This window comes from Dreissena polymorpha, chromosome 1 (genome assembly GCF_020536995.1).
Source record: "Dreissena polymorpha isolate Duluth1 chromosome 1, UMN_Dpol_1.0, whole genome shotgun sequence".
In the NCBI taxonomy this organism is placed as follows: domain Eukaryota; kingdom Metazoa; phylum Mollusca; class Bivalvia; order Myida; family Dreissenidae; genus Dreissena; species Dreissena polymorpha.
Window position 1 is genome coordinate 83,621,596 of NC_068355.1, and position 15,378 is coordinate 83,636,973.

Here is a 15,378-nt window from a genome sequence, read left to right on the forward strand (position 1 = left end):
ACAATTTGGGAAATTCCTCTATCAATTTTGGGAAACAATGACCTTATTTTCAATTGGGAAGGGGCCGAATTTTGGCCCCTGTTATATAAGGGTGAAAAGCCCTGGCACAGCAGAACTTATGTTTTTATATCATCATGCATTTCTGAGTCTTTTAACATTTTCAGGTGAAATACCAAGCTGCCACACATTTATATGTTTTAATGGCCCGTTTTTAAAACAGGACGCATTATAGTTTCACCTTTTGCGGACAGACAGGTGGAGGGCGCCCGGGCAGAGGGCGCCCGGGCTGAGGGCGCCTGGGCGGCAGTGTCCTTAGCAGTGTCCACTCTCTAATTCAAATAATTTTCATCAGATCTTCACCAAACTTGGTCAGAAGTTGTATCTAGGCACTATCTAGGTCAAGTTTGAATATGGGTCATTCTGGGTCAAAAACAAGGTCATGGGGTCACTTAGTGCATATTAAGGATTAAGCATGGTGTCCGCTCTCTAATTGAAGTAGTTTTCATCCGATCTTCACCAAACTTGGTCAGAAGTTGTATCTAGACAATATCTAGGTCAAGTTAGAATATGGGTCATGCCGGTTCAAAAACTAGGTCACAGGGTCACTTAGTGCATTTCAAAGATAAAGCTCTCTAATTGAAGTAGTTTTCATCCGATCTTCACCAAATTTGGTCAGAAGTTTTGTCTAAATGATATCTAGGTCAATTTCAAATATGGGTCATGCCGGGTCAAAAACTAGGCCAGGAGGTCACTTTGTGCATTTCAAGCATTAACATGGTGTCCGCTCTCTAATTGAAGTAGTTTTCATCCGATCTTCACCAAATTTGGTAAGAAGTTGTGTCTAGGCCAAGTTCAAATATGGGTCATGGTAAAGTTATCAAGTTGTCCAAAACCTTCAAACAGGCGTATCTTGTGACAGTTTGGCACTCTTGTTTCTAGAATAACATGATAGTATAATTATGTATCACTTCCAGACTATTAAGTCACAATTGTTATGCTTTTATCCAATTATTTCTTTTTCTTGAAGCTGTTGGTAGTTTACAAAAGACGGTCATGCTTTTTGATGGGGAGACATTCTAAAAAGAAGAATGATGTGCTCCTGACAAAAATGTGAATGAAAAGAAAGAGAAGGAAAGAGTAAAAAACAACTTGCTCAAGGGTAATTTATCTTAAGCTTCCACTTCAGCTTTCTGCATATCATTACAAACATGACATTGTGTTTTTAATATAATATTAGCTTAGGTTTAACCCATATAGCTGAATAGAAAAATTGAATTAAAGTTGCATTTTATTTACAAGAACTTTTTATCATTTTTTGGAAACTTTCAATTTTGGAATTTTAGACAGTCAATTAGGATATCTTTACTGCTAGATTTTCATCTTGAATGCCCTGTAGAACATTAATTGATCTAATGGCATAGTTTTTTGTTAAGCTGTTTTGTCACTTAGAGTCTAAAATATTCTTTAAAACTCTTAATTTCAAAATGAATTCTTGTTTATTCCATGCAGTGTTCAGAGCTCGACTTGCCACACCAGGTCAAGGTGGAGCACTTCTTATTTGTAAGAAAACATCAAAACACCACATGCAAATAGGTATATTTTGTTTTATTATACCACTAAGTTCATATCCACCTTCTTATAGGAAGGTATCTGATATAATTTTTAGCTCACAGGCTGTTTTTCTTGAATTGGGGGAAAGGGTTAGGCCTTCAATTTTGGGAAAACAAACCTTGACAAAACTGAAAAGGGGAAGAAATTTCCCAAAGTCAGCTTGAAATTTGGGAAAAATTGTATTATTTTACAAGGCTCTTGCTAAAGGAGAAAAAAAGCCTAGGCTCTTCTAAGCACATAGAGATCATGGCAAAATTTAAGAATACGTTGTTGTCTGTCATCTGTCACTCCAGTTAGCAACCTGTTGTTTTCTATATATGTTGTGTGCTGAAAACATCATTATATAGAAAAATGTAGTTACTCCAAGTTTTTGGATTCTAAATTTTCAGACACCAAATTTTAGTCCAGAATTAAAGACTCTAAATTTTCGGAAAGTGAATTTAGCAGCGCTTCTTTTACCTGATTTCGGCCCTGTTTTCGCTTATCTGCTGACCCTTTGATTATGTGTTTTTACAACCGGATTAAAGTAATAAAACATGGCAGATGAATGCCTGAGGGTAATGGACCATAACATTTGCGTTATTGGGTTACTGGTAATAAAAAATTGTTTCTTCCAACAGCGTCTGAAATGATATTTTAGTAAGATTAAGGCAATAAGTTTGATGTTTTTATTTTTTATGTATATGTAACTCGTGGGTTTATCAACAACAAGATTTGTTCTCTTTCTAATCAGGGGTTCTTTAATGAGTTACAGAATTTACAGAATATCGAACCGTGATTCTTTTCCAGATTGGTATTGGTAACGATTTAGGGAATCGAATACCTCTCACAGTCTCTCAATCACGACTTCTTTAGTTGTGCGTTTGCTCGAAACCAAATGCTAAGATTTATTAAACAAATACAATGGACTCTGCAATCTGAACAAGTCTTTCTTGTTTAAACTTTTCTCTCAACTGCCAGAAATGACCACGTGACCAATTTATGCGAGACAACGAAAGTAAAATTACCCAAAAGATTAAGGTTACAAATCAACATTAAACATTGGTAAAATAACCACAGGGCTACATACTCCCCCTCCTCCGTAAATGACGTCCCGTCATTTCAGTGTCAACACAATTAAATGTCAACGTAAGTCAAGTCACTTACCATAAAAAATATATACAACTATTGATAATTAAAGTACAACTACAACTTCCTACTCCAATAACTAACTACAAATTATTACTCCAATACAATTATACAACTACTACAGCAGTATATATTAATACTCCCCAAAACATTTTCATAAAGTACTATGACAGAACTTGTTTCAACTTAATGTGTTATAACATTATTTGTTTCAAATTGAACAATCCTCCCTGCCAACTAAAATGTGTTCTCACATTTCTGATGTATGCTAACATAATGTTAATTATTTAATTGATAAAAAACAACAGCAATATATACAAGATGTTTATTAAAACAATAAAATTATTTATTTCATAATTGCCCCAACAACACTGTGAGCAATTGTACTATCCATATTGTCTAAAATACCAGAATTTAATAAAACAGTCAATGCCTGAAGTTTACTATCATATGGCCTGGCAACCATCTGCTTCATGTAGTAATCTTCAAATCTTACTGGTGGCTGACTTGTTCTTGATGATCTTCGTGGTACAGGTACCGGAACATTTCTCTGTACATCAACTTCTGTACTTCCTACCTCAGTAGTACTCGTTGTATCTATGGTCTGATCTTCAACAGCTTCCGTATTTGAAGGAATGGGTGCTTCAGTATCAGCATCAGTCCTGTTCTCAAGTAGTTGTTCAGCTTCTTGATGAACTTCTTCTGCCTCTACTTCTTCCGCTACATCTTCCACCGGAGGATCTATCCTCTCGTCCACCTCTATCAAATCGATAGCTTCGGTTAAGGTAGAACTCACATCAACTTCATCATCAAGTATAGGATCTTGGGCGTCCCCAATGTGTCTTGTAGAAACTACAAAATCTAATCCGTCTTCTTCCTCCTCTTCCTCTGTGACGTCACGTTTTTCTTTGCTGAAATCATCAAATGATTTACTAATAACCACATCTATATCATGTACATCAATTTCACTTGTATCAGTACCATCCTGACTATCAATCAGAACTAACAAGTTTCTATGTACAGTCTTTTCTCTATCGGAATCCCTTTCTTTCACCTTAAATACTGGAATATCAACTCTAGGTTGATCAATTACAACATATGTTCCCTCTTCGAATTTATCTGCTATTTTGTGTTTGCCGTCAAAAGCCATTTTTCTAACTAGAACATTATCACCAACAGATACTTTTACTGCTTTGGCTTTTTTATCATAATATTTCTTTTGTTTCTGTTTAGCTTTATTCACATGAATTTCTACAATTTGTTGTGTTGTTTTGATTCTTGATTTTAATTCTTTCATGTAGTCATAAGTGTCCTTGTTTGTATATTCTTCCCTTGATTTTTCAAATGTTATATCTATGGGTAGCTTAGGTTTTCGACCAAACATCAACTCAAATGGTGAAAATCCAGTACTGTCATGAGGAATGCAGTTGTAAGCATAAACTAGTGGATTTACATATTTCTTCCAGTCATTCTTTTGTTCTGGAGCAAGCGTTCCTAGCATATCTAGAAGTGTCCTGTTGAACCTTTCTGGCCCAGCATTTCCTTGTGGATGATAGGGTGTAGTATGACTTTTGTTAATTTTCATAATTTCACAAAGTTCTTTTATTAATTCGCTCTCAAAATTGGCTCCTTGATCTGAGTGCAATCTATTTGGAATACCGTAATGAATGATGAAATGATTATAAAAAACTTCAGCCGTGGTTTTGGCGCTCTGATTCTTGGTAGGAATAGCAAGGGCATACTTTGTGTAGTGATCAGTTACAATAAGTATATTCCCAATGCCTCCTTTTGCTTGTTCTAAACTTAAATAATCAAAGCATACAAGTTCAAGTGGGTAAGTTGTTGAAACATTTACAAGAGGAGCTCTGGTGTTAATTGATGACTTTCTCCTCAAACACCTATCACATTTGTCAATCCATTCCTCTACATCTGTTGATGATCTTGGCCAGTAAAACCTATCTCTAAGCAATTTTAAAGTTCTTTCTTTTCCTGGATGTCCAATGTTGTTATGCAATCCCATTAAAACTTCCTTTTTGTAACATTCAGGTAATACTAATTGTTCTTTTTCTCCTTCTATATCATGAACTACTCTAAATAAAATTCCTCTTTTAATTTTCAAGTTCTTAAATTGCTTTTTCATTGTTAAATCCTCTTTTGTCATAAATGATGTTGGTATTTTGTCGTCAATCACAGCTCTTCTCCATTTATCTATCACATTGTCACTTCTTTGCATTTGTCTTATCTCTCGCATTTCTTTTTGAGCAAGTGTCTGACCATGTTCCTCCAATGTATCTAAGATGTTGATATTGGCCATGGGTAGAACATGACAGAAATCAGCTATCTGAATACAGGAACATATGGCTTAGATTACATCATTTTTTACTTTCACTCTTTCTTCACTATTATGTTAAGTTTCTTGAATCTTTTCATGTGGATATCGGCTCATGCCATCTGCATCAGCATTATTTATGCCGGGTCTATAGGAAATGTCAAAGTCAAATTGACCTAGTGCTGCTACCCAACGTTGTCCAGTAGCATCTACTTTTGCACTAGACAATACATGTGTTAAAGGGTTATTGTCAGTGATGACAGAAAAATGATTCAGAGTTAAATAATCTGCAAATTTTTCTGTGACAGCCCATTTAAGTGCTAAAAATTCAAGTTTAAAAGCACTATAATTGCGCTCTGCTTTTGTCAATGATCGACTTGCATAGGCAATAACTCTTTTCTGGTCACCTTGAGTTTGGTACAACACTGCACCTAAAGCCTTGATGGATGCATCAGTGTGTAACTCAAAAGGTTGTTTAAAGTCAGGGTATGCCAATATTGGCGGAGAACAAAGTACAGCTTTCAACTTGTTAAAAACAATTTCTTCATTCTCTGTCCATTTCCACTCGGGCATGTTTTTTTTCTTTGTAGATGTTGGTGGCAATAGATCAGACAAAGGTCTTGCCATTTTACTGAAATCCTTTATAAAACGTCTATAATAGCCAGCAAAGGCTAAAAAGGAACGAAGTTCATCAGCATTTGCTGGTGTTGGCCAATTTTTTACCTTTTCTATTTTTTCAGGGTCAGTTTCAATGCCCTTTTCACTCACAACATGTCCTAAGAACTTAACTTTTTGTTTAAAGAAGAAACATTTTTCAGCTGCATGTTTTAAATTACAAGCTTTCAATCTAGACAACACAATGTCTAACCGTTCAAGATGACTTTCAAAAGTATCACTAAAAATTATTAAGTCATCAAGATAAATGACACAAATTTTCATATTTAGTCCTTTAAGACATTCTTCCATAAGACGTTGATACGTCGCTGGACTATTAGTCAAACCAAAAGGCATTTTGTTAAATTCAAAAAATCCTATTGAACCTACAGTAAAACCAGTTCTCTCTTTATGATGTTCTTCCAGTTCTACTTGGTGATAACCAGACTTCATGTCAATGGTTGAAAAATATTTTGTTCCACTGAGACAATCAAAAACTTCTTCAATACGAGGTAATGCGTACGAGTCTTTTACAGTCCTTTGATTAAGCATTCTATAATCAATACATAATCTGAGTTCATTTGATTTCTTTCGGACTAAAACAACATTGCTAGTCCACGGTGACCTCGATGGACGAATAATACCTCCAGCTAATAACTGTTCAATGTGTTGTTGTACTTCTTCAAGCATACATGGTGGTATTCTTCTATGTCTCTGTTTAAATGGTGTTTCATCAATAAGATCTATTCTGTGTTTGATTAAATTACACTGACCAATGTCAGTACTTGATGTTGAGAAAATATCCTTATGTTTCCTTAATAGTGCATTTAATGTTTCTTTTTGATTTGCATCTAGTATGTTTTCATCAATATTCAACTTATCAAGTATTGTTTCATATTTATCTTCAGTTTGAATTCTGTGTAAAACATCATCTGTCACAGTAACAGGCTGGATTTCACAAAGAATAGCTTTTGTATTTATCACAACAGTATTTGTAGTCAAATTTGATAAATTTACTACAACTTCCTGTTTATTCCTGTTCTTGTACTGTATAACAGTAGGAGTCACATCAACATATGATGGCAAACTGCTAAAAGTTGACTCCTGGTAGATAACAGTACTTTCTGGATAATCCATTTGTTTGTCAATAAATCCATTAACATTAATGGACTCAATTGGTTTTAAAAACACCTTCTGTGCTACTGCACTTCTAATCAATCCAATTCTGTTTTTATTTTTAGTAAGTTCTTTTTCACGTAAAACAATTGTTCTAAAACATAAAAACCATGGCGTAAACATTTTTGCCCTCTGAAGAAATTGTTCGCCAAAATTTGACTTACATTCCTTCAACAATTCATTTAAAATATTTGTGCCTAAAATAACAGGCGTTCTTTCTGAAAATTTTGTATCAGGTGTTACCAATAACAAGCAAGTGTGTGAATTAGCTTTTGGTAAATCTTCACCTGTACTAATTTCCACTTCAATGTAGCCAGTGTAAGGCAAATTATTACCATCAGCACATTCTATATTTAAAATATTTGTCAATGGCTGAATAGTAATTTGAGACAAATTGTCATTATAAAATGACTGTGAGACAACACTCACACAACTACCAGTATCTAAAAGAGCTTTTGTACAAATGCTATTTACAAAAATATTTGTCTCGTTAATATCACCAACTAACTTTGGGTCCAATTTACTTGTGCCCGAGTTCGACCCAACAACAGGAGCACTTATACTTTTGGGCAATTAATTTGTCTGTGCCCTTTTTCATTGCAATTATAGCACACGACATTGCTATCCCTATTTTGAGGACAATATCTCTGAATGTGACCTCTTTCATTACATAAATGGCAGGCTCCTTGGAATGTGGTGCCACTCAATGGTCTAGTAGGCCTATATAAACCACGTCCTTGATGAGAGGTACCTATCCTTCCCCTGAAACCCCTATATGCCGATCGACCACCAAATGGGTATCTATTTGCAGCCTGGAATGATGCTGGTTGATGATATTTATTTTCGACCTTTTCTTTTTCTAAGTTTCCAATTCTTTCATTTAATTGATGAAGCAATGATTTCATTTCGGACAAGTCTGTTGTTTCTTGTGGGTTAACTTTGATTGCAGCCTTACATGATTTTGTCTCTTTCACAGGCTCTTTTAACTCTGTTTCAATTTTCCGAAGTTCTCGTTTGAACTTGTCGTAGTTTTCAATTTTATCGCATTGGTAAACTGACATGTGTTTCAAGTCTCTGATCAAACCAGCATGCAAAACTTTTTTAAGTATCTCAGTGTCAGTCCGTCGGACAGCTTTCAACTGCACTGCTTGATCAAAGATTTCCTCAAGTCGCATGGCATATTTGACAACTGGCTCATTGTCTTGTTGCTGGCTTGAGTAAAACTTTCTCATGATACTCTCTCGGGATTCGATACTCCCAAAAGTGTTTTCTAATTTGAAAAAAATTTCATTTAAAGACACATCAGGGCCTAGCCTTCGCAAAACATCGGCAGCACTTCCCTTTAAGGCTCTCCTTATGCCTAACAATATTTGTTCATTGTTAAAGACTTTGCCTTGACGTAAAGCTTCAATTTCATATTTAAAAGTATCAAAGTTCACCTCACCAGCTTTTACATCTTCTCCATAGAATGTTGAAATTCTTGGAAATTGAAAGCTTCCAGTCTTTTCTGTAGTTGACTGTGCCCCTATATGCATAGGTTCTGATTTTATTCCAAAAGCTTGTACAAGCTTCATCATCCCTTCTGGGCTATCCACATTTGGTTTGATACCCAAAAGGTGTAAAGCTTCAAGTAGCTTATATTCCTGTTCAGTTACATCGTGTATACCTCCAGAGGCTGTATCTGATTTATTGGCTTCTGAAGCCATGACAATAAAATTATGTTAAATTGATTCCAATTGCAATTTAATTTCAATCCAATATCATTCAAAATGACATTTTAAATCACAATTTCACTTTAAAATTGAAATAATTCAATTGCATATACCAATTCAATTAATTATGTCAAGTCATACAATAATACACACGGTAATACAAATCGCCGGTGCGCTTATAAAATTATTTCGGTGATACGGTAATCCACCGAAATAAATTTCTAACTTCTTTGAACAAGTACAGTATTAACAATATACAAGATTCACATCATTATTGATAAAATTAATTTATCAAATGAAATAAACTCGATAAAATTATTTATAAACTTTACTGAAAGAAATACGGTACATGTAGCTTTAAACTAAATGAGGTGCGCTCATAAATTTCTCCTAGTTATACGGTAAACCATGGAATTTTTTCCAATATGTCTATCCGAAGATAATTTGAATTATAATATCACCATGTGATAATATAATGACAATGAATGTTTATTTTTAGACAATAATACTTTCTAACTGTAAGAAACTATTTCTTAAAATTAAACTTGAATATCCAAGATATCAGCAAGAACAGAAATATTTTACGAACATTTCATTTCTTCCTGAACTGAATGCAATCAATTATTGCAGAATTATTTTATAATTCTGAACTAACTAAAATATTTGGAAACTGATTATATTTGAAAAATGATTATATGTTATATCATATATATATACTGTTTTTGTTTTGTGTGTTTTTTTTTTTTATATATATATATTATAATCTACTCAACGACAAAACTATTCTACTAGACTAGAATTTGTTCATGTATGGCAACAACTAGGTCAGAGTCAGTCAATGTCAACACAACTTAAGAAAATGGAAAATTTCCACATCAGATTAGCAACCGGAAATTTCAACACAAAAGGAGATAATAGGACTTTCAAATAAATATAATAAAAAAGAAGACCAAGGGAGATAAACCGCTGACCAACCAAATAACCAGAATCAGGAAATGCAAAAAAAACAACAATAATTTCAGTGGAATATGAAATCTGCAGTGAACTGTAAACAAATACTACATAAATTATTTACTGGGACTTCAAAATAGCAGCTCAATGTTTATGAAAGAAATGTTAAGAGTAGAAATTATGATTAGATTGTACTTAAAAAGAAATATTAGTAAATAGAACCTTCACCTGAATATTAATTTATATTCATGCAATAGTGAAACTATGTGAAATCTTTTTCTTACACACTTACAATAGCACACATGAAAATTGCCAGATATTACAGTATCAACCCTCCCTCCCCCTATTTTTTTTTTTTTTTTTTTTTTGAAGTTATAAAACTTATAAAAGAACTACGGTAACTGTAATATCTGTCAATTTTTTTCGATAATAATAGTACTCACACTCAGTAGACAGGAACAATACACAATTCGGCAGCAACTAGAATGATTTTTTAAATTAGAACTGATATAAGGTCACTATTATCTATTACAATATTTCTGGTATGTCCAAATCAGAAATTGTACACTGGAATAATGTCTGAAGAAGTTGAAGAATGTTCACGACACCACCAGCTCCTCTACAATAAGATCGGAACGAGACGTTCCTCTCCTCCACGACCAGAATGACCCGCTCCTCCACGACCCGCTCCTGAACGACACGACCGGCTCCTCTACGACAGGACTAAAACGACCGGCTCCACACTACATGCCTCTAATCCTATTTCAACCCGTTGGGCGCCATTTGTAACTCGTGGGTTTATCAACAACAAGATTTGTTCTCTTTCTAATCAGGGGTTCTTTAATGAGTTACAGAATTTACAGAATATCGAACCGTGATTCTTTTCCAGATTGGTATTGGTAACGATTTAGGGAATCGAATACCTCTCACAGTCTCTCAATCACGACTTCTTTAGTTGTGCGTTTGCTCGAAACCAAATGCTAAGATTTATGAAACAAATACAATGGACTCTGCAATCTGAACAAGTCTTTCTTGTTTAAACTTTTCTCTCAACTGCCAGAAATGACCACGTGACCAATTTATGCGAGACAACGAAAGTAAAATTACCCAAAAGATTAAGGTTACAAATCAACATTAAACATTGGTAAAATAACCACAGGGCTACATATACATGTAGTTTTAGGTAAGTAATTGCAAAGATGTGAAGTTGTATTTATTTCAAAGCAGAGAAAGAAGAGTACAACACAACAAATTTATTGCACATTGATTTATTGTTTTTATTTCAATTTAATAATTGACAAACAAACATAACATTAGTGTCTCTTAACTTTTGTACACCTGTAGTTTTTAAATATTATTTGTATTTAAATATTCTGAAAAATTAGATTATTTTGAAATGTCCGAAAACTAATAGTAGTTACGGTAGACCAATATATTTGTAAAAATTAGGGATGCAAGAGGTTAACCGGTTAACCTACCTAAACGACCAGTTAACCGATTACATTTTCGGGAAAAGGTTAACCTGGAAAAAATATTTATGTTTTTTTCATGGAATAATTCATATGATTTTACTTTTTTCGCGTGACATAATGCCAACTTGCGCTGGCGACTAGTTAAAACAACATGCTGCACCATCGACGGTAATAAACAACGTGTCAACAATCAAAGTAATAAAGCAATTAATCAATACCTTTGTGATAACAAATAGGGGGTACGTTTTGATAAATGACACTTGTTTTTTTTTTTTACTCGCCAAAATTTAACTAGCGAACTGCAGTGAGTGGGAGCTATTAGCGAAGACGTAATTGACACGTTTATTGAACTTGCAATAAAAAACAGTTGAGACATTATACGGCTTATTTTGATGTATTGTTTACCAATATCAAACACTGATTGCAGGCGAAAATACCATTTTAATAAGTAACAATTTTCTCAAGAATTGCATTCGGAGTTAAAATCATGACGAGTTAACGTCGTTTATGTTTATAAAAAATTAATATCATTAGGATAATTTACGTCCAACAATTCCACCATTACCGTCGGATACAAGTTTTATTTAAGAAAGCAAATTATTAACTAATTAAATAATTAAACATCAATTAAAAATATTTATTAAAAAAAAGTTAAATTTAGTATTTGTGAAATAGCTTAAACGTTGCGCGCTTTGGTACGTATACAAACATACGTAACTATCAGTATTTGAGATCATAATACTTAGTTACTTCGCTATTAAATAAATATATATAAAATATTCAACTTACATTTCGTTCAAAATTAATTTAATTTTCATCCATGTCCTTAATTTTACCCACATTTTTCAATTGTATAATGTAAATCAAACGATAATACTTTGTCTACATACGCTAAAATGCAAACAACAAAATATGCAATTATCGAATAAGAAGAGATGCAGATTCGTTGAACACACATGACCCACATAACGTCGAATTGAAATGGAAAAAACTTTTCCATATTTCAAATATTAAAACAGAATGAACAAAACAACACCCCATTTTTGTGAGCGATACGACGCGAACCTAATATAAGCGGCCCAACAAAAAATAAGTTAATAAGTTCTTTAATTTTTTAATCCTATGCATTTACGCAGGAAAAATAAATAAAATGTAAAGCATACATCAAAATTATTAAAATAAATTGTATATTATATTTTATTACGAAACTGTCATGTTATAAACGCAAGCGATTTCAAATTTGAAATGACTTTTTTCTATAGAGTGGTTCGAGCGGTATGCCATTTTTTACGTACTATAAATCATTTTAACTACTTAAGGCGTTTCGGTTAACTGGTTAATAAACGGTTACGAAAAAGGTTAACAAGTTAATGATTTTCGTAACCTATTGCATCCTTAGTAAAAATACATTTCTTGTGAAACAATTGACTCGTCATATGGGACTTGGAACCTAGGTATATCCCACCACCATGTTATTATGCTCTTTTTATTTGTCCCCTACCAGTGAAACCTGAGGAGACTTACGGTTTGCGCTCTGTCACACTTTTCTGGATCCTCCAACCTCCAGCAAAAGCAAAAGCAACTCTTCAAGCAAAAGAGTGAATTCCTAGTCAATAACATTGTTTTCCCTACCACATGTACACACACATATTCTAAAATATAGTCATGGCAAGTGACCCTACAGAGAATCATGTCTTCAAATAAATGATGTTCATAATTTTAGAGTGTATAGCAATGAACACCAATAAACAGAAGTATATTAGAAATCGGTAAGCTGCAATTCTGGATGGCTTGAACATTTGTTGTCGGTCCCAACGAGTTTGAGCCATCAAGTTTTGACTGTGTACAGTATTTCATTATAATTGTAATTATTAAAGCAATAGATCTGCATCAAAAAAAAAGCTATCATAAAGAAACAAAATTCCCTACCTACTTTCCCACCTTTTATGTTATGAGTTTTATTATCCCAAACAAACAACTTTTGAAGAATTGCCCTACTGTAATCAATCCTGTGAACACTTTTTGCCATAAGAACTTCCTGTTCTTTGTACATGTCTAAACTACATAATGCTATTTAAATTATCATGATCCTAGATATAATTTGGTAGAAACTAATATATCAGCCATGACAATAGCTGTTTTCTTATATTGTTTTACAGACAATCATGAGAAAAATTCCTCAACTGAATGGACAGACAACAGTATGAAGGCCAGTCCACTTAAAAAACATAAACACAAGTTTCAGGAGGACAAAAAGAAACACAGAGACAGAATAAGGCCTTCATCGAGACATAGATCTAAACAGAAAGTGAATATTAAAAATATTATTTGATCTTTATTTGATTACACATGCTGTTCTTTTTTCTGTTGAAAAGAATATTAATCTCTTGCATGATTTGCATGCGTTTAAATGAGAGTGTGTAGTACATTCACTGTTCGACCGTGGCTGGATAGGTCCGTCTGTCCGAACTTATGTTTGCTCTGTCACTTTAACATCCCTGAGAGGATTTCGATATAACTTAAGATTCTTATCTCCCATGACAAGAAAACTCCCATCCTCTTTCTTAAGTCAAAATCTTGGGTAAATGTCATACATGTTAGATTCCTGCACTCTGTAACTTTAACATGCCTGGAAAGATTGAAGAACAACTTGAGATTGTTATTTGCCTTGACCAGAATGTGTTAGGTACACTTGCCATGCTCCTTGGTGAAAAGTTCAAGTTTCAAGTTTATAATTTCTTGATTCTGATATGTATCTTTAAAATTCCTGAAAGGATTTTAGTTATCCCCTGCCATAGGCGTAGGGATATTGTTCGTCCGTGTGTCCGTCCCGTCCGAAGCCATATCTTGGAAGTGCTTTGGCAGATTTCATTTAAGCTTTGTATGAGTATATATATATATATGGATAAGAGGATGATGCACGTCAAATGGCATTGTACACAATCTGTTCATAATGGAGTTATGGCCCTTTGTATCTTGAAAAAATGCTTTTTAATATAAGCTTACAGCTTTATCTCCATTAACACATGAGCCAGAGCAATGAAACTTGCCAAAGTTGTTTTCAATCATCTAGGGATGCTTCACATTCAACACCCATAATCCTAGGGGCTACGGTCAAGGTCACACATTGAGGTCAAAGGTCACAAAATTATTTGATGAATTATTCATTATTTAGTCATTCCTTTACTATGACATGAAACTTGCCATAGTTGTTTTCAATCATCTAGGGGTGCTTCACATTCATCACCCATAATGCTAGGGGCTAAGGTCAAGGTAACACATTGAGGTCAAAGGTCTACACCCATCCATAAACAAAATTTATTTGGCGGGGGATATCAATTCAATGAATTTGCTTGTTTAACTTGGATTACTATTACAGACCATTATTTGTTTGCCCATGATGTGTCCATACAACTCCCAGGCTCCTTTGTGAAAGATCATGGTCACAGTTAAAGATCAAGGGTCAATGTAATAATTTAGTTTTTTTCTTGTGTTTTTTTTTTACGTGGTTTGTAGGATTTGGATTTTATTATATAATTTAATATTAATATTTCCAATTACTGAACGAAATCTACGATCCTTGATGAAAGGTCAAGTTTCAGTTCAAAGGTCAGACAATTTCCACTCTGTAACTTTTACATTACTAGGAGAGTATTTACATAATTTTGTTATATTATTTCTAATGACCAAATAGTGGGCATCATGCAGCTCTCACGCTTCTCATAAAATTCCAAAATCTGTCTGAATGTTTAATATTAGCTCACTGAACACATAGGTATTCACCTTATGTCTTTAGACTTAAGTTGAGAAAAATGGCAACGAGATACTTGCCTGTTGGATATAAGGTATAAGATCTTGAAGGTGCATAAAATAAGTGGCGCTGGGAATGGTTACACAAGAAAGACTACGCCGTAGTCTATGGGCGGGGAGTGAACTGGTTGAGAAAAGTGGAAGCTTGTGGAAAAGCGGTTTGAGAAGTTTGTAAGAAAACCCTGAATTATCAGTCTTGTGGGAAGAAGGCATTTCGTCTCCACGCAGAGCCAGAGGACCCTAATCACATAAAGAATATAAGAACCATCAAAAACAACCAGGTAGGGTTTTTATTTTTTTAAACTTACACCCCGAATTTGGTAGTATTTTCTGTTGCTAAAGTTTACTGTTTAGTTTGTTTTGCATCAAAAATCGGCAAGATAGATATAACAAATTTGCCAATTTTTTTTATTAATTGCCAATTTTCGATTAAATGGATGATTATTGTCTTGGAATCATTTCAAAGTAATACAGCCGAGTTTAAAATTATTATTTTGTGCTATTAAACATTTCTTTATTTGCTAAATATTGCTTT

At 33.9% G+C, this 15,378-nt stretch overlaps 1 protein-coding gene across 7 annotated transcripts in view; it reads left to right on the forward strand.

The window, feature by feature from the left end:
- LOC127838383 (uncharacterized) overlaps window positions 1-15,378 on the forward strand; it is a 101,861-nt gene that overhangs the window by 21,295 nt on the left and 65,188 nt on the right. For 4 of the 7 annotated variants that reach the window (XM_052366142.1, XM_052366135.1, XM_052366151.1 and 1 more), the window contains 3 exons: window positions 1,028-1,159; window positions 1,510-1,593; window positions 13,193-13,341. In XM_052366142.1, the coding sequence (XP_052222102.1) occupies window positions 1,584-1,593; window positions 13,193-13,341 (159 nt within the window). In that variant the 5' untranslated portion in view covers window positions 1,028-1,159; window positions 1,510-1,583. Of the gene's footprint in view, window positions 1-1,027; window positions 1,160-1,509; window positions 1,594-6,241; window positions 6,418-13,192; window positions 13,342-15,378 lie in introns of those variants that run through there. The other 3 variants (XM_052366118.1, XM_052366105.1, XM_052366109.1) reach the window with 3 other exon arrangements.